This window comes from Helianthus annuus, chromosome 17 (assembly GCF_002127325.2).
Source record: "Helianthus annuus cultivar XRQ/B chromosome 17, HanXRQr2.0-SUNRISE, whole genome shotgun sequence".
Taxonomy (NCBI): Eukaryota; Viridiplantae; Streptophyta; class Magnoliopsida; order Asterales; family Asteraceae; genus Helianthus; species Helianthus annuus.
In genome coordinates this window covers 45339374-45359449 of record NC_035449.2, presented here as the reverse complement: position 1 = coordinate 45359449, position 20076 = coordinate 45339374, and the positions used below count along the sequence as shown (strand labels likewise).

At 42.6% G+C, this 20076-nt stretch overlaps 1 protein-coding gene across 1 annotated transcript in view; it reads right to left on the bottom strand.

The window, feature by feature from the left end:
* The window catches only part of LOC110926467, a 44425-nt gene extending 34500 nt beyond the window's left edge, over positions 1-9925 (bottom strand). The window contains exon 1 of the mRNA XM_022170229.2: positions 9889-9925. Within this exon, the coding sequence (XP_022025921.2) occupies positions 9889-9925 (37 nt within the window). The remainder of the gene's footprint in view (positions 1-9888) is intronic.
* Between the last annotated feature and the right edge of the window lie 10151 nt (positions 9926-20076).

Below are 20076 nucleotides of genomic sequence, written 5' to 3'. Positions count from 1 at the left end.
AGACGAATTGTTGGAGAAAGGATTCATAGAGCCAAGTTCATCGCCATGGGGAGCACCGATATTGTTCGTCAAAAAGAAAGACGGGTCGATGCGTATGTGCATTGATTACCGTGAATTGAACAAAGTCACGATTAAAAATTGGTACCCATTACCGAGAATCGATGATTTGTTTGATCAGTTGCAAGGAGCTCGATTTTTCTCTAAGATTGATTTACATTCAGGATATCATCAATTAAAGGTACAGGAAGAGGACATTCCTAAGACCGCTTTTAGAACAAGGTATGGCCATTATGAATTCACTGTCATGCCATTTAGTTTAACCAATGCCCCCGCCGCATTTATGGACATGATGAACCGAATATGTAAGCCATATTTGGATAAATTCATAATTGTTTTTATAGATGATATTCTCATTTACTCTAAGAGTAAAGAGGAACATGCAGCACATCTGCATGCACTCCTAAGTTTATTGAGAAAACAAAAGCTTTATGCAAAGTTTTCGAAATGTGAGTTTTGGTTAGAGGAAGTACAATTTCTTGGGCATTTAGTCAATCATGAAGGAATTCATGTGGATCCCACAAAGATTGAGGCAATTACCAAATGGAAAACCCCTGAATCACCAACCGAGGTTAGAAGTTTCCTAGGATTAGCCGGTTATTATAGAAGACTTATTCGAGATTTTTCTAGAATAGCCATTCCCTTAACTAAGTTAACCTGTAAATCTGTTAAGTTTGAATGGGGACCAAAACAAGAAGAAGCCTTTAGAATTCTTAAGCAAAGATTAACCAACGCACCCATACTAGCGTTACCAGAAGGAACTGAAGACTTTGTAGTCTATTGTGACACTTCTAAGTTAGGTTATGGATGTGTGTTGATGCAACGTCAAAAGGTTATAGCCTATGCATCTAGACAACTTAAAAATCATGAAGAGAATTATTCAACTCATGATTTGGAATTACGAGCCATAATTTTTGCCCTTAAAATTTGGAGACATTACCTTTACGGTAGTAAGTTTGCTATTTTCACCGATCATAAGAGTTTAAGATATGTTTTCGGGCAAAAGGTGTTGAACATGAGACAAGGACGCTGGATGGAAATACTTAGTGATTATGATTCTAATATCCAGTGTCATGCAGGAAAGGCAAATGTAGTTGTTGATGCTTTAAGTCGAAAGTATCACGAAAAGCCAAAAAGAGTGTGTTCTCTTAAATTAAATCTACAGATAGATTTAAACGAACAGATCAGGAAAGCACAAGAATCAGTAATCAAGGATGATACTGAAAAGTTGAAAGGAATGATTAAGGAATTAGAACAAGGAACATATGGAATTTGGAGATTCCATATGTCACACCCCCAAAATCCCACCTGCGGAGTACTACCGCTTGGAGGCGTGACTGACCAGGATCCAGCCACCAATCATACCGAACAAGCATATAAACAGTTATAAAAGTTTAACCAATACGATTGGTGTTTCAAACAAACAAGGTTTAAGTTGCAAGCGGAAGCATAAGTTTAAAGTTATAACATAAGTTCAAATGTTTTCAAATAGAACATGGCACGCAGCAATCTGTGTCCCACAACGACTCTCCTCCATGCAGGCTCCAGCTGAGTACCTATGGTTCTGCAAAGCATGTAGTAACGAGTCAACAACTAGTTGAGTGAGTTCACAGTTGGGTGTTCGTTTTAGTTGTTTCGAAAACAGTTTCCTTTAACTGGCATCCTGCCGTGGGGGGTTACCCCATAGTTTAAAAACGTGACTTGTTCATTCCCAGTTACTCCGGCATTCCAGCCGTGGGGGCTACCCCATGTTAGTTATCAGGCATTTCGGCCGTGGGGGCTACCCCATGCGTACACTAGACTCGTTACCGTATCGACTGCTGACTGTAGTCATGTTTATGTGCCCTGAAAACCATCAATGTCTATCATCATTGACGTGCCCCAGATCCATTAGTTCACGCCCGTCCTCTGCGGCACGGTGTGAGGTTTGTCAGACCTAAATAGCACTATCTAACTAATGACCCGCTCGCCATTGGCCTGGCGATTAAGTCGATACAAAAAGGAGGGACTTCGTGATAGAGTTTTAGTCTAGTACGAGTTATCCGTCCATCCGGACGAGGAATCACATTCCTGAACCATAGCTGTCCTACCCAAGGAGGACGAGGAATCCACGTTCCTTAACCCCGTTCCCAACCCAGGGAATCCCATGCTTTGTAGAGGGTGTGAACTCACCTTGATTTGCTCGGTAGTAACACAGAAAGGTCAATCAAGTCGCAAGTAGTCAATTACGTCCTAACATAGATACCACTTATAATCAGATTCAAATCAAGCAGTGCACGTACAAGTAGTAGTCATGGCATACAAGTTCTAGTATGGCAGTTCATCGATAGTTCACAACAATTTTCACAGTTAACAATCACATACAATCCAGAGTCTAAGTGTGAGGCCCTAACAGTTGGGCTCGTGATTACAGGCCCAAAACAACGTGTCAACAGTAATACAGAAGTCCATAAGCCCGGCCCCACTAACTTAGGCCCATAACTAAGCAAGCCCACTAAGCGTAGTCTCGAGTCGCAACCGGACTCGCAAGCATGGTTTCGAGTCATGCTGTTTGTGCTGATCATAGGTGGTTGCGAGTCACAACTTATGTCGCAACCATGGTTTCGGCTGATCATGCTAAGGTCTCGAGTCGCAACGGGACTCGTAACCTGTGTCGCAACCTGTGGTCTCGGCTTGTCATGTTATGGTTGCGAGTCGTAACCAGGTGTTCTCGACTCGCAACTGGTGTCGCAACGTGGAGGTTTCGAGTCGCAACCAGGGGTCTCGACTCCCCAACAGTTGCTGATTCTGCACAGATTGTACTATCCAATAGAATTCATGCAGAATTATGTACTATCCACTAAACATGTTTTGTTGTCTAATATTTACCCAAAATGGATCAAACAATGCAGGTTTCAAATATTCAAACCACATTCAAAACATATTCAAGTAGTTCTTCATGTTCTTCAAACATTCAAAACATATTCATAACACATTCAACCCTTATTCTACCAAAATTATGAACAAGCATCAAAACATTTAGCATAACACCACAAGCTCGGTTTTTATACTAATCCGATTACATGCCAAGTGCAAACCGGTTTTATGAACATCGATTACTAGTGGTTCAAACTTCATTTAGACACAAAATATCACAACTCACCATATAATATATGTTAACCGATTTATCACAATCATGCACATAATATCATCATCCTTTGTTCAACAAGTAGCTATTTTCTTTCAAGTAACATTTTTATCATAAACAATCATTTCATGTGCAACAACTTAGCAAACAACCATAATGTCATAATCATCAATCCAAGCACAAACACAATAAGAATCACTAACCGGTTAAGAGGTAGGAAAGGTGAACTCCAAGTGTCGATTTCCAAGCTTGAGCCGAAAATCCTAGTGCTAACCGATTGGATCCGAAAATGATGTGTGTTTGTGTTCTTAGGGTTCTAGTGAGAGTGTGTGTGTAGGAGTGTGAGTGTGGTTGCCCAAAGAGTGACAAGGTTGGCAAGGAGTATGCTATATATACTAGTTCCACAAGGTGCACCCTAAAGGGCTTACTAGCCGGTTAAGGAGGTCACGGCCCAAAGGCCCAAATCGGTTATGTTCACTCGAGACCACATGGTCTCGAGTCGGGTCCTTGTTGTTTCGGTTCATACACATACACGCATACACATAATATAACATGTAGTTCACATAAGATGTTCACATATATCATTGCACCAAACATGTCAACTAATCACATAACGTACAAGCATGTTACATCAAGACACAACGAAAGGTTCTAAATTTCGAGTTGTCACATCATCCCCAAGTTGAAAGAAATTTCGTCCCGAAATTTGATGGCACTCACTGAGGAAGCTAGTCAAGTTGTATGGTTTTCCCGGTTTTCCTGGGGTGTCACATCCTCCCCCCGTTGATCTGGAATTTCGTCCCGAAATTCCGTAGCTTCAGCCTCAGTAGTGGTTGTATCGTTTGCAAACAGTTGGGGATACTTTTGTTTCATCCGATCTTCGCGCTCCCAGGTGAACTCTGGGCCGCGACGTGAGTTCCAACGAACTCGAACGAGAGGTATTCTAGTGCTCTTGAGGACCTTAACATCCCGGTCCGTGATTTCGACTGGTTCTTCGACGAATTTCAACTGTTCGTCGATCGTGAGTTCCTTCAGAGGAACTACGTGGGTCTCATCTGACAGACACTTCTTCAGATTCGACACATGGAAAACATTGTGAACTGCACCGAGTTCTGCTGGTAAGTTCAGTCTGTAGGCCACCTTGCCTATTTTCTCAATGATTTCGAAAGGTCCAACGTATCGTGGGTTGAGTTTGCCTCGTTTACCAAAACGAACCACACCCTTCCAGGGTGAAACTTTGAGTAATACCCGCTCCCCAACCTGGAGCTCAAGTGGTTTCCTGCCCTTATCGGCGTAGGCCTTCTGACGGTCTCGAGCGGCCGCCATGCGTTGTCGTATTTGAGCAATCCGCTCAGTAGTGTCTACCACATGTTCCGGACCAGTGATTTGACTATCCCCCACCTCTGCCCAACAGAGAGGTGACCGGCATTTACGTCCGTACAATGCCTCAAACGGAGCAGCTTTAATGCTGGTGTGGTAGCTGTTATTATACGAGAATTCCACGAGTGGCAGATGCCTTTCCCAGCTGTTGCCAAAGTCGATCACACAAGCACGAAGCATGTCTTCTAGGGTCTGAATAGTGCGCTCGGACTGCCCGTCCGTCTGTGGGTGATACGCTGTGCTCATATCTAATCGTGAGCCAAAAGACTTGTGCATTGCTTGCCACAGTTCCGAAGTAAAACGTGCATCTCGATCAGAGATGATAGAGGTGGGCACCCCGTGCCTCGAAACAACTTCCTTGAGGTATATTTCCGCTAAAGTGGAGAATTTATCCGTCTCCTTAATTGTCAAAAAGTGTGCGGATTTTGTGAGTCGATCCACGATCACCCAGATAGTATCGTTTCCGCGTTGTGATCTAGGTAGGCCAGTAACGAAATCCATGGAAATTTGCTCCCATTTCCATTGTGGTATCTCTGGTTGTTGGAGTAGGCCTGAGGGTTTCTGATATTCCGTCTTGACTCGCGCACAAGTCAAACACTTGCTGACGTAAGTTGCTATGTGGGCCTTCATGCTAGGCCACCAATACGTAGTTTTAATATCGTGGTACATCTTGTCCGAACCAGGGTGTACCGAGTAGCGAGATTTGTGCGCTTCATCCATCACAAGTTCTCGTAAGTCGCCATAGAGTGGGACCCAAATGCGTCCTGTTACGTATGGAGGAAACTTTTAGTATGGAACAATTAGCTAAGTTCTATGTAAATGAAATTGTTTCATTGCATGGAATTCCTTTATCAATTGTTTCTGATAGAGATAGTCGTTTTACCTCTCATTTTTGGACAAGTTTCCAAAAAGCAATGGGAACCAAGTTAAATCTAAGCACTGCTTATCATCCTCAAACGGACGGACAAAGTGAAAGGACAATTCAGACAATGGAAGATACGCTTAGAGCTTGTGTAATTGATTTTGGAGGTAACTGGGACGATCATTTACCATTAATAGAATTTTCTTACAATAACAGTTATCACACTAGTATCAATGTTGCACCATTTAAAGCACTTTATGGACGAAAGTGCCGAACTCCAGTCTGTTGGGCAGAAATTGCAGAAAAGCAACTATCCGGACCTGAGATAGTGCAAGAAACAACCGACAAGATTGTTCAAGTCAAGGAACGACTAAAAACAGCATGTGATCGACAAAAGAGTTATGCTGATAACAGGCGAAAACCGTTGGAATTTCAAGTAGGAGACAAGGTGTTATTAAAATTTTCTCCTTGGAAAGGAGTGGTAAGATTCATCAAAAGGGGAAAGCTAAGCCCTAGGTGTCACACCCCAACCGATGACGGAAACATCGAGGCGTGGCACTGAGCGAAACAGATTGTCCAAGAGAAATTCCATAACAACTAAATTACCGGATAGTTAATATTATGTCCCATACCATAACCCATCAAGTAAAACAATTATTACAGACATAGATTTCTCTAGGCAAATCATTGTTCCGACAACTCAAAATAAATAAATTGTCTTTGTTTCTAGACTCTCCTACTCGATTCCACAAAAGCAAGAGCACAGCATCCTAAGCATTCATACACCTATCACATACATTAAAATAGAGTTTATACACATAGTGTAAAGGTGAGCATACAAGTTTAATAATATAATAGAGTTCGAAATCGTTTACACATAACCAGCATGTAACATGTAGAAAAGTGAAAGCTAGTAGATTATCGACAATGAAATATGCACAAACGTGACTGCGAGTTATAGAATGCGCAACACATATCCGCACTGGGACACGTGAAGTAAAGCCCTTAACAACCCCTGTCCACGGCAGGTGCTGAGTCCAAACTATAGTACTATCGTTGCTAAGGTGTCAGGCAATAATCACTATGTAAACATAACATACAAGCATTCATCGAATAACACGTAACATGCATTAACGGTCAGCGTGTAAATAGTGTTTGCGTTGTGTGTCGATTGTGATTTGAATAAGTAACGTATGTAACACCCGAAAGTACGTAAAGATAAAAAGAGATCGAGTATACTCACAGATCTTGTTTAGTAAATAAACACTCTCTTGGATTGAAGGGAGAAGTATCTCTACCTTTCAAGTCGTTCGTTCGAATGACAGATCGATCGGATGACGATCCATCCGGCTTAGGTATTTCTCAAAGAACAAGTTCACAGCAGGATTATCATTCGTTCGGATGGTCTTCCGATCGGATGGCAATCCGTTAGAAACTGATGAACCTTGAAAATTATAAAAAGTTTAAGTGTTGGAGTCCAAATGCAATCCGATCGGATTGTCTTTCGATCGGATGGCAATCCGATCGGATGGCAATCCGATTGGACGGCAATCTGTCCCAACGATTTGACCATCTTGAAACTTGATTATTTTGAAAAGTTTAACAGTTTTGCGGCTTGCTTGAGATGGTATGACAACGTGTTAAACAACGGGAACTCCATTCAGACCCAGGTTATCCGATCGAACGGGAATCACCCTAATCTAATCAGTTAACTGTTCGTGACGGGTTGTTTCATGTTCAACCCGAAATCGGTTGTCTCGTTGATAGGAATTAGATCTCAAACCGACACATCACTAGAGAAGAGTAGAAGGCCTGGATGAACTCCGATTCTATCGGTTTTGAGTGCATTAAGTGTAAAAGAGTTGAAAGAAGATTGGAAAAGCATCTTTCAATCCTTTTAACTTTGATAATGTTTAGATCTATGTGAAAACCATGTTAGATCATGTGGAAATCCTTCAGATCTGAGTTGTTCTTGGTGGAATGAGGCCAAAACTTGAAGTTCATAAGAACTCCATGATGACATCACCCTAGAACACCTCAAATCCGCTGATTTCACGGTTAAAAGCTAAGATTCAAAGGTGAAAATGATGAAGAAGTGCGTATAGATCATAGAAGTACAAGTTTTGAAGTAGAAACTTACAAGAATCGCGAGAAATCGAGAGAAAAGAGGGCCTGAGCGTGCTGGTCGAATGAGAGAGCTGTCACATCATTGATGTGATGTGACAGGTGGTATTTATAGGTTGCCAAAAAGGGAAAGAGGAGCTGGTATGCGGATCGGATGTCACTCCGATCGGATGGCCATCCGATCGGATGGTCATCCGTTCGGATAACCATTCGATCGAATGGTCATTCGATCGAGTGGCTCCAGCGAATTGGTTTTTGGCGTTTCGTTTCGCGTGTTGAGCGTTGCGATGCGTTTAACCGATTATCGATTGAGCGATGCGATAGATTAATAATAACCACACAAATACTATATCTAACATACAATCATCCTAAATAACCTTGCGTTTAGCGTTTGCGATTAGACTGCGATTGTGATAGAGTTGCGATTGCGTTTTCGAATAATCCCCACAAAACATAAGTAAACATGCACAAGTAACACATAAATAGCACACACACGTAAAACAATATCCAGAACGCATAATTCGAGTTGCGAATGCAATTGCGATGCGATTAGCGAAAAGCGATAAAACATGCGATTAAACCTCGATTATTAGCATTTACTCCACATAATACAACTAAAGCGATAAAATAAAAGATTCGATTACAAGTCAAGAAGTACAAATCAGTAATTAAGCAAGGAGTGACAGATCACAATTAGCAATCTTTTCTTCCTTTGACTTTGACTTTGACTTGTACTTTGACTTTCGAAACACGGGGTGTTACAGCCTCCCCGTCTTAAGGGAATTTCGTCCCGAAATTAGCCCTTAGCTGTAACAAACAACTACAGGTACTTCGCCTTCATGTCACTTTCGAGTTCCCAGGTGAACTCTGCGCCGCGTTTGCGTTCCCAGCGAACCTTCACAATGGGATTGCGTGAGCGCCTGAGCTTCTTGGTTTCTTGGTCCATGATCTCGGCAGGCTTCTCCATGAAGTGTAATGTTTCGTCTGCTTGTGAATCCTCAAGTGGCACTTGTAAATCCTGCTCGGGCAGACACTTTCTGAGGTTCGAAACATGGAAAGTCGGGTGGACGTTGCTAAGTTCCTCTGGTAGTTCGAGTCTGTAGGCCACTTTACCGATCCTTTCCAGAATCTTAAAGTGTCCAACATATCTAGGCGCGAGCTTTCCTTTCTTGCCGAATCTGATCACACCTTTCCAAGGTGAAACCTTTAGGAGTACATGATCGCCAACGTCAAATTCAAGGGGCTTGCGACGTCTATCGGCGTAACTTTTCTGACGACTCTGAGCTTTCAGCGAGTTGTCTCGAATTTGGAGGATTTTGTCAGTCGTTTCTTGCAGCAGCTCAGGACCGGTTATTTGCGCATCTCCAATCTCATGCCACACAATAGGCGATCGACATTTTCTTCCGTATAATGCCTCAAATGGTGCCATTTGAATGCTAGAATGATAACTGTTATTGTATGAGAATTCGACTAAAGGTAAGTGCGCGTCCCAATTACCACCGAAATCTATGACACACGAGCGAAGCATGTCTTCAAGGGTACGAATCGTTCTTTCAGTCTAACCGTCAGTTTGGGGGATGGAAAGCGGTACTTAGATTAAGCGTAGTGCCGAGAGCAGATTAAAATGTTTCCCAAAGACGCGAGGTAAACCGACCAGCACGGTTAGAAATGATGTCACGAGGCGTCCCATGTCGACAAATGATCTCGTCGGTGTAGATTCGGGCTAATTTTTCTACCTTAAAATCTTCTCGTATCGGCAGAAAATGAGCCGATTTAGTCAAACGGTCAACGACAACCCAGATGCTGTCGTGACCTGATGGCGTGCGCGGGAGTTTCGTTATAAAGTCCATAGCTATACTCTCCCATTTACACATAGGGATCTCGGGTTGGACGAGTAAGCCAGAGGGTCTTTGGTGCTCGGCCTTGACTTTCGAGCAAGACAGGCACTTCGAAACGTAGAGAGCGATATCTTTCTTCATGCCCGACCACCAGTACTTGTAGCGCAGGTCCTGGTACATTTTATCGGCACCGGGATGAATAGAATATCGAGACTTGTAGGCTTCGTCCAGCAGAATTTGTCGTAGGTTGGTACGCTTGGGAATCCAAATTCGGTCTAGATAATGGAATATCCCATTTGATTTATTCTCTAGCTGGGCGCCATCATTAAGAATCCTTTCCTTCTTCAAGGTGCGTTCGGTGAAACAAGCATGCTGAGCGTCGCGGATAAGAGTTTCGAGATGATGCTGGGCGTGAACCTTACGAACGCTATGCAAATAGCTTCGTCGGCTTAGAGCGTCGACAACGACATTTGCTTTGCCAGGATGATAACGGATCTCACAGTCGTAATCGTTGAGAAGTTCCACACTTCCACCCATCGACGTTGGCGCATATTCAGTTCTTTTTGGCTGAGGATATGTTGTAAGCTCTTATGGTCGGTGAAGACCGTATACTTGGTACCGTAAAGGTAGTGTCGCCAAATTTTCAACGCAAAAACAACTGCACCAAGCTCGAGATCGTGGGTTGTATAGTTCTTCTCGTGGATCTTGAGCTGACGGGATGCGTAGGCGATAACCTTGTCCCGTTGCATGAGAACATAACCAAGACCAAGGTTCGAGGCATCGCAATAGACAACAAAGTCATCGTTTCCGTCAGGTAAAGCGAGGACGGGAGCATTGCAGAGCATAAGCTTGAGAGTTTGAAAGGCAGTCTCTTGTTCAGTTCCCCAAACAAAAGGCTTGTCTTTATGCGTCAGAGAAGTAAGCGGGACAACGATTTTCGAGAAGTCATCGATGAATCGACAGTAATAGCCCGCCAATCCGAGGAACGAACGAACATCGGATGGTGATTTTGGAGTAACCCAACTCTTAACAGCTTCGATCTTCGCGCGGGTCAACGTGTATACCTTGACTATTGATGATGTGACCGAGGAATTGAACCTCCTCCAGCCAGAATTCACACTTAGAGAACTTGGCATAGAGTCGATTCCCTTGGAGTTACTCGAGAACCAAACGTAGATACTGCAAGTGTTCAGTTTTCGACTTCGAGTAGATAAGGATATCATCGATAAATACGATGACAAAGCGGTCAAGAAATGGTTTTCACACGCGATTCATCAAATCCATGAAAACCGCGGGTGCGTTGGTTAAACCAAAGGGCATTACGACGAATTCATAATGGCCGTATCGGGTTCGGAAAGCGGTTTTTGGTATATCTTCCTCCTGAATACCGAATACGTAACTGGTGATAGCCTGAGCGTAGATCGATCTTTGAGAAACACGTAGCACCTTGTAACTGATCAAAGAAATCATCGATTCGGGGCAAAGGATAGCGATTCTTGATAGTCAGCTTATTCAACTCCCTATAGTCGATGCACATCCGGAATGACCCGTCCTTTTTGACTAAAAGAGCTGGCGCGCCCCAAGGAGAGACACTAGGGCGAATGAATCCTTTGTTAAGTAATTCCTGGAGTTGACTCGAGAGTTCGCGCATTTTGGACGGACGAGGCGATAAGGAGAATTAGCAACAGGATTTGCTCCAGGAATGAGGTCGTTACGAAAATCAATATCACGACTTGGGGGTAAACCAGGTAGATCATCAGGAAAGACAAGAGGAAAATCATGAACCACAGGCACCTTGTCTATCTCCTTAACTTCCTTTTTCTCCGCTACTACAATGTGCGCCAAGAAAGCTTGGTATTCCTTGCGGAGATACTTGCTAGCCTGGACATATGACATGAGTTGAAGTTTCTTCGATGCGACTTCACCGTAAACACACAATTGATCACCATTAGCGAGCGAGAAGCGAATCATCTTATCGAAGCAAATACTTCAGCACGATTTTCACGAAGAAAATCCATGCCTACTATGACATCAAAACTTCCAAGCTTCATTGGAATAAGGTCGATAGGGAAGATGTGATTGTTGAGTTCGAGAGTACAATCACGAAGAACAGAATTGACAGCGACGGTTCTTCCAGTGGCAACTTCAACATCGAACGTCGAGGGGAGATGGGCGCGCTTACGATTAAGGAGCTTTTCGAATTCAAACGATACAAAACAGTTATCGACTCCAGTATCAAATAAACACGAAGCATATATACCATTCACAAGGAACATACCATTAACCACATTGTTGTCTGCTTGAGCCTGGCGGGCGTTGATGTTGAAAGCACGTCGGCGGGCTGCTGGCTGCTGTTGCTGCTGAGGCAGTTGTTGGGGCTGCTGCTGTTGTGGCTCTTGCTTCACCACTTGATTTGGGCACATGTTTGCGAAGTGGTTGGGATCACCACACGCAAAGCAAGCTCTAGCGTGGATCGCGGGTGCAGGATCCGCTTGTTGGCCTTGAGGAGCAGGAAGTAGAGCTTGTTGAGCAGGAGCTTGACCTTGAGCTGGAGCTGGAGCTTGACGTGGACCAGTATGGCAGTTGGCAGTGAAGTGGCCGTACATATTGCAGTGCACACAGTATCTGCAAGCAATCCCCACAGGATGATGATAAGTACAGGTAGGGCAAGCCGGATGAGGACCAGTATACACACGCTTAGCCAGCGGTGCGTTGGTGAGCGGTGCCGCTACCTGGCGGTGTTGGGGTTGCGGTTGAGCAGGTACGGCTTGGAGAGGAGCGGCAGCTGTGACATCGCGATTCTTGCTACTGTTGTTGTTGTTGTTCTTTCTCTTGCGGTTGGAGGACTTCGAAGACTGCAGTGCGGCGGCGGTTTCAGTGGTGGGAGCAGCGATAACTTGGTGGAGATTCTTGGAGGCCTTATCAAAGTAACCAGCCTTAACTCACTTGTCGTTGATCTCGGGAGCGAGTAAGAAGGTTTCCTCAATAGTTGTCGTCTTCGCAGCTTGAACGAAATTAGCCACGCAATCCGGTAGAGCACGGATATACTTCTTGATGGTGATTTCGAGGGTAGTAACTTGGCCTGGACAGATTATGCTTAGCTGCTTTAAGCGAGCAGTTAAACCAGCGTTATCGCCATCCTTTTGTTTGATGTGCCAGAACTCGTCCTCCAACTTTTGAAGCTCGTGGGGGAGGGCAAAACTCTTTCATCATGAGGTCCTTCAACTCGTCCCATGTGAGCCCGTAAGCTGCATCATTTCCACGCTTGTTTCTTTCGGCAGTCCACCAGTCCAGAGCCCTGGACTGGAAAACGCCGGTGGCGTTAACAGTGCGGAGATTATCAGGACAACCGCTTTGGCACAGGGTGATTTCGATAGAATCAAACCATTGAAACATGGCAGTAGGTCCATCTTCCCCGGTGAATTCTTTGGGTCCGCAGCTTGAAGCTAAAATTAGCTTTAGGCGAATCTGTCCTGGACTCTTCTGAGGACTTGCTAGCGTTTTTATTCAGCTCGCTAACAATTTGCGGTATGACTTTCTCCATCTGCTTAGCAACGAGAGCAGCGATGCGTTTGTCTTCATGATTGTGGCGAGAAACGATCCAAATGACGACATTATTTGCAACAGACATCTCCATAGGATTCAAACACAATTTCGATTAATCCTAGCATAGTCTAGCGAATTCTCCAAAAGCTACTAAAGCACAGGAACACATCAAGCACATATTCACGCAGGCACATAATCCATAGAAACATATACGCACATAGAGCACAGAAGCACGTATACCACAGAATCCACACTATATTTTGCACGTATTCACCTACATTTGTCTTACATATTCACCTATCATTCAAGTTCGCGCGTTTGAGAATAGCGATTGCGATTAGCGAGTACACAGCGAGTAGCATAGCGAACGATTTGTTAACGTTTTGAGATAGATGCGCAGTGCGTGTCGTGTGTGTCGCTCAAAGCGAATAGCGAAAACCGTATAAATCACCAAAAATCGAAACATCTAAACAGGTAAAACCACATAAACCACATAAAATTCCACATAAAAACGACAAATATCAGAGTCTTCAGTTGTGGGCTTAGAATTGAAACACATAAAATCAGCAATTGCGAACTTGAAATCGAAGATATATTGTCTTAGGCTGATAGACGTCGACTACCCAAAGTGATTCGACTATTCTCAAGGACTACAAGTATACGTCTTGGCCTAATAGACTGTGCTCTATTACCGACATACGGTGAATGGCACGCATCCCATCGGTTATTCACGCAACTCGAGTCGTTGGAATCCATCGAGACTTTGTGAGAGTTTTGTAAAACCAAAATAGAGAGCGGAACAAGTCATCAAGGTTCGGGTTTCACCTCTGACTTAGCAACTCTATTCCTGTTTGTGTGATAGAATCACGAGATAGAGAGGAAAATCTGCGTCGAAGTACGGATTTCACTCCTGATTCAACGCAAATTCCCTTGTTTATAGTAAAAATGCGGGTCAAACAAGTGATTTAATCAAGAGTTTGCGGTTTTCACACCTAGTCTCGATCTAATCACCTGTTCATTTTCGAAAATAGTGCAGTGCGATTGCCTTAGGAAAGGCAGTGTGATAGTATAGCATGATTGCGAGTCGATCGAGAAATAGGAAGTAGGCTCGTACAATACCCCTACCGGGTATGCACAAGTTGGTATGTTGGTACTTAGACTATAGACTAGTTCGTTTCTAAGACATCGACCCGGACTAGGTCGAGTCTTTGCCTAATTCCCTATAGTTATGGCTCTGATACCAATCTATCACACCCCAACCGATGACGGAAATGTCGGGGCGTGGCACTGAGCGATTGTCCAAGAGAAATTCCATAACAACTAAATTACCGGATAGTTAATATTATGTCCCATACCATAATCCGTCAAGTAAAACAATTATCACAGACATAGATTTCTCTAGGCAAATCATTGTTCCGACAACTCAAAATAAATAAATTGTCTTTGTTTCTAGACTCTCCTACTCGATTCCACAAAAGCAAGAGCACAGCATCCTAAGCATTCATACACCTGTCACATATGTTAAAATAGAGGTCAATACACATAGTGTAAAGGTGAGCATACAAATTTAATAATATAATAGAGTTTGAAATCGTTTAGGCATAACCAGCATGTAACATGTAGCAAATTGAAAGCTAGTAGGTTATCGACAATGAAATATGCACAGACGTGACTGTGAGTTGTAGAATGCGCACCACATATCCCCACTGGGACACGTGAAGTAAAGCCCTTAACAACCCCTGTCTACGACAGGTGCTGAGTCCAAACTATAGTACTATCGTTGCTAAGGTGTCAGGCAACAATCACTGTGTAAACATAACATACAAGCATTCATCGAATAACACGTAGCATGCATTAACGGTCAGCGTGTAAATAGTGTTTGCGTTGTGTGTCGATTGTGATTTGAATAAGTAACGTATGTAACACCAAAAAGTGCGTAAAGCAAAAAGGGATCGAGTATACTCACAAATCGTGTTTAGTAAATAAACACTCTCTTGGATTGAAGGGAGCGCTAAGAGATTAGCCTGAACAGTTAACGATAGCATAAGCGAAGAACGGCGCGTTAAACAGTGCGAAAAGAACTAAGTGACGAATGGTAATCCGATCGGATGGCAATCCGATCGTCTGGTCATTCGATCGGATGTCAATCCGTTCAGATGGTCATCCGATCGGATGGCCATTCGGTCGGATTGACATTCGTTTGGGATGGATGTGTTTGTGTATGATGGCTTTGAAGAATTCGTTGTAGCATTTTCAAATCAGAGAAGTATCTCTACCTTTCAAGTCATTCGATCGAACGGCAGTTCGATCGGATGGCGATCCGTCTCGGCGAGGTATTTCGCAGAGAACAAGTTCACAGCAGGATCGTCATTCGTTCGGATGGTCTTTCGATCGGATGGCAATCCAGTAGAAACTGATGAACCTTGAAAATTATAAAAAGTTTAAGTGTTGGAGTCCAAGTGCAATCCGATCGGATTGTCTTTTGATCGGATGGCAATCCAATCGGATGGCAATCCGTCCCAACGATTTGACCGTCTTAAAACTTGATTATTTTGAAAAGTTTGATAGTTTTGCGGCTTGCATGAGACAGTATGACATCGTGTTAAACAACGGGAACTAAATTCAGACCCAGGTTATCCGAACGAACGGGAATCACCCCAATCCGATCAGTTAACTGTTCATGACGGGTGGTTTCATGTTCAACCCGAAATCGATTGTCTCGTTGATAGGAATCAGATCTCAAACCGACACATCACTAGAGAAGAGTAGAAGGCCTGGATGAACTCCGATTCTATCGGTTTTGAGTGCATTGAGTGTAAAAGAGTTGAAAGAAGGTTGGAAAAGCATCTTTCAATCCTTTTAACTTTGATAATGTTTAGATCTATGTGAAAACCATGTTAGATCATGTTAGATCATGTGGAAATCCTTCAGATCTGAGTTGTTCTTGGTGGAATGAGGCCAAAACTTGAAGTTCATAAGAACTCCATGATGACATCACCCTATAACACCTCAAATCCGCTGATTTCACGGTTAAAAGCTAAGATTCAAAGGTGAAAATGATGAAGAAGTGCGTATAGATCATAGAAGTACAAGATTTGAGGTAGAAATTTACAAGAATTGCGAGAAATCGAGAGAAAAGAGGGCCTGAGCGTGCTGGTCGAATGAGAGAGCTATCACATCACTGATGTGATGTGACAAGGGGTATTTATAGGTTGCCAAAAAGGGAAAGAGGAGTTGGTGTGCGGATCGGATGTCACTCCGATCGGATGGCCATCCGATCGGATTGTCATCCGTTCGGATGACCATTCGATCAAATGGTCATTCGATCGAGTAGCTCTGGCGAGTTGGTTTTTGGCGTTTCATTTCGCGTGTTGAGCGTTGCGATGCGTTTAAGCGAGTATTGATTGAGCGATGCGATAGATTAATAATAACCACACAAATAGTATATCTAACATACAATCATCCTAAATAACCTTGCGTTTAGCGTTTGCGATTAGACTGCGATTGTGATAGAGTTGCGATTGCATTTTCGAATAATCCCCACAAAACATAAGTAAACATGCACAAGTAACACATAAATAGCACACACACTTAAAACAATATCCAGAACGCATAATTCGAGTTGCGAATGCGATTGCGATGCGATTAGCGATAAAGCGATAAAACATGCGATTAAACCTCGATTATTAGCATTTACTACACATAATACAACTAAAGCGATAAAAATAAAAGATTCGATTACAAGTCAAGAAGTACAAATCAGTAATTAAGCAAGGAGTGACAGATCGCAATTAGCAATATTTTCTTCCTTTGACTTTGACTTTGACTTGTACTTTGACTTTCGAAACACGGGTGTTACACCAGGTACATTGGACCTTTTGAGATTATTAGAAGAATAGGACCTGTAGCCTATCAGCTACAACTACCAGAAGAGATGGCAGGAATACATGATGTATTTCATGTATCTAATCTCAAGAAATGCTTAGCTGATGAATCACTAGTAGTGCCTCTTAATGACATAGAGGTAAATGAAAAGCTTAAGTTTGTAGAGAAGCCTCTACAGATTGAAAACAGAAAGGTCAAGAATCTCAAACACAAGAGATTAGTTCTGGTCAAAGTAAAATGGGATTCAAAGAGAGGACCAGAATATACTTGGGAGCTTGAATCAGAGATGCAAAGGAAATACCCGCACCTATTTCAGTAGACCTCGAGGACGAGTTCTAAAACAAGGTGGGGAGGATATAGCAATCCTCCACAAATTATTTCCAACACCCCGTATACGAATAATGACCCAAAAATACTCTTATATAATTAAAAATAAAATAAAAACAAGAAAATATAGGCGCTCGCGGGCCGCGAAGACTATGTCTTCTGGCTACGCGGGGCGCGACAGCTCAAGGTCAGGGCGACACCCTGGGCTGCCACGTGTCGAGATCGTGTCGAGTCTAGTCCAATGACCGGGCCAAGCTAAACCTTATATACTCTACGTCGCGGGCCGCGAAGGCTAAGCCTTCGGCTTCGCGGGCCGCGAGGAACTTGAAATCAGCTCCTATAAATTAGGAGCATCGGCCTTCAGTTTCCGATGTTCAGAAACGAATTCTCTCTCTAAATTTTTGTAGTATAAGAATAATCTCCGGGCATTATACCCCCCTAAATAACGAAGTTCTGCCTTGTTGTAAGTATCATAACCCCAGGTTACGTATTAGATACGCTGCCCGATTGATCTATGATTTCGTAACGGCTGTCGAGGTTCTGCCCGACGTAGTCGTTGGAATTCTGTCTCGGGGAGGGTATTACTAATGTAAATATTGGGTTATAATACTAACGCGTGTGCATTGTGTAATTAATAGATAATCACCAGGAAATCACAAAGGAAAACACTAAGATAGCAATGTGAGTAATCTCCTTTTTGCAAACTGTTTTTACAAAATCTCAAATGAATTACATTATATTAAACAGTGATTGAGTATTTGTATTCTACAATTATCGTCGGTATGTTAGGGTTTTGTATACAAAATTTGTTACTACACTGTGAGTAGTAACATGACCACAAGTCGGGTTGACAGTACCGTGGGTGGTAATTAAGGTAGGATGGTAAACAAATGTAATTGCGCGACCGCCCTCAATGCTGTAAATGGTTTTACCTGTCTTGATTAAACTGGGATTCACTCACCAGTATTTCCCACTAACAAAATGTTTTTAAACGTGTTTCAGGTAACAAAATGTGAAAGCCAAATAGAAGCAGCTGGACAGCACTGAAGGCTTGGAAAAGTGGCTATAAAAGTTACCTAAATAAAGAGATGTTTTTATTTAAATAAAATAGGGTTTATCCCTATGAAAATTTGTGTACTGGAAACTTGGGATCCTCCCATATGTTTAATATTATAATAGTGTGGTATTTTACTCTGATAAAATATTTCCTAACTACGGTCCTGATGTAAATTCCGCTGCCAAACTGATAAACACCGATACCACTGAAACTGGCCACGGCCGCCCATTCCCGGGTAGTTAGGGGACGGGGGTTGCGACAATATCTCCAGGGGGCATGGGCGCAGTTTCCTTGGGCGGGAGGGGGCACCCTCCCCCCCCCCCGAACTTTTCGATGCGTTGTGTTATGTACAGTACCTTCGTATAGAATTTTTTAGGTATATACGTTTTCGCCCCCCCCCCAGAATTGGGAAAAATCGACCCCTCAAGCTTCGCCAATGTCAGAGGGTAAAATTGCAGTTTACCTTTTTATGTTTCATCTATGATTTTTTATATAATAATTAAATAACATACATAAGCATTGACAAAATCTTATCAAACTTATAATAAAGGGTTCCAATTGATGACATGTGACATTCTATCATTTAGTTTAATAATAATAACAATATTAATATCAAGTATTATATAATAAGAATAAAGATTAGATTTGATTTTATTAGAATTACAAGTAAAGTACTATTATCTTATAATTAATAATTGATGATTAACCTTTATCCTCTCGCTAAGAAATTCGTTCCACATTTGACTTCCTCATTATATTGCATTTACCGGATAAATAAAAGTATCTTATGTGTTATTTATTATTATTGTATCTTTTTATCATATTAAAATTAATATATATATATATATATATATATAATTAGGTTTAAGAGCGAACACCAGTGTATTTGCGAATTGAGCGAACTAATCCTAGCCATACACGTGTGTAAATCAATGGTCAGGATTTGTTCACTCAGTTCGCAAATACATTAGTGTTCACAGGATTTGATGATGAAATACACTAGTGTATTTATGATTTGATGATGAAATCATAGCCATACACGTGTGTAAATCAATGGTCAGGATTTATTCACTCAGTTCGCAAATACACTATTGTTCGCAGTGAACATTAGTGTATTTGTGAACTGAGTGAACAAATCCTGACCATTGATTTACACACGTATATGGCTATGTGAAGGGGTATGGTCCTAAAAACCTTGCGCAGGCACATAAGACCATACCACAACCTCATCTCATAAACACCTTGAATAAAGACCTTGCGCGGCTGCGCAGTAGTCCTAAACAGGATTTGGGAAGAAACAGTTCAAAGACAGAGGAATATGGTTTAGGAAACCTCGCGCAAGATCACGAGACCATACCATAGTCCTATTCCAAGAACACCTTTAAACAGAACCCTGCGCGGATGCGCAGCGGTTCTAAACAAAGATATGAAAGAAAACAATCATCGATAGCTATGCGCCGGAGAAAAGGCAAAACTAACATTCAACTAACACCCCTGCACGGGCTCGCGCAAGGGTATAGTTAGGCTCGAAGATAAGATCCTGAACATCTCCACGCGCCTGGAATCAAGACTTGAACAAAAGTATTTTTTCTGTTGCAACAAAATAGACACGTGGCAAGGGCATAAAGGGTTACAGCTGTAAACCTTCTAGAAGGCTTTCCAAACGCTCATCGTGCACAACCATTCGGTTACAACTCAAAGGTGACGTGACATAATCCTGGACGCTCGTCTAGGTCACGATGATAGCACTAACTTGGAGAAGGATCCACACAAACCCACTTTCCACGTGGCATCTCCCCAGCTGTCGATCACACTCACGATCCGTGTGCATGGATGTGACGTTAGTGATTGACGGAAAAGGGCTTAACCGCCG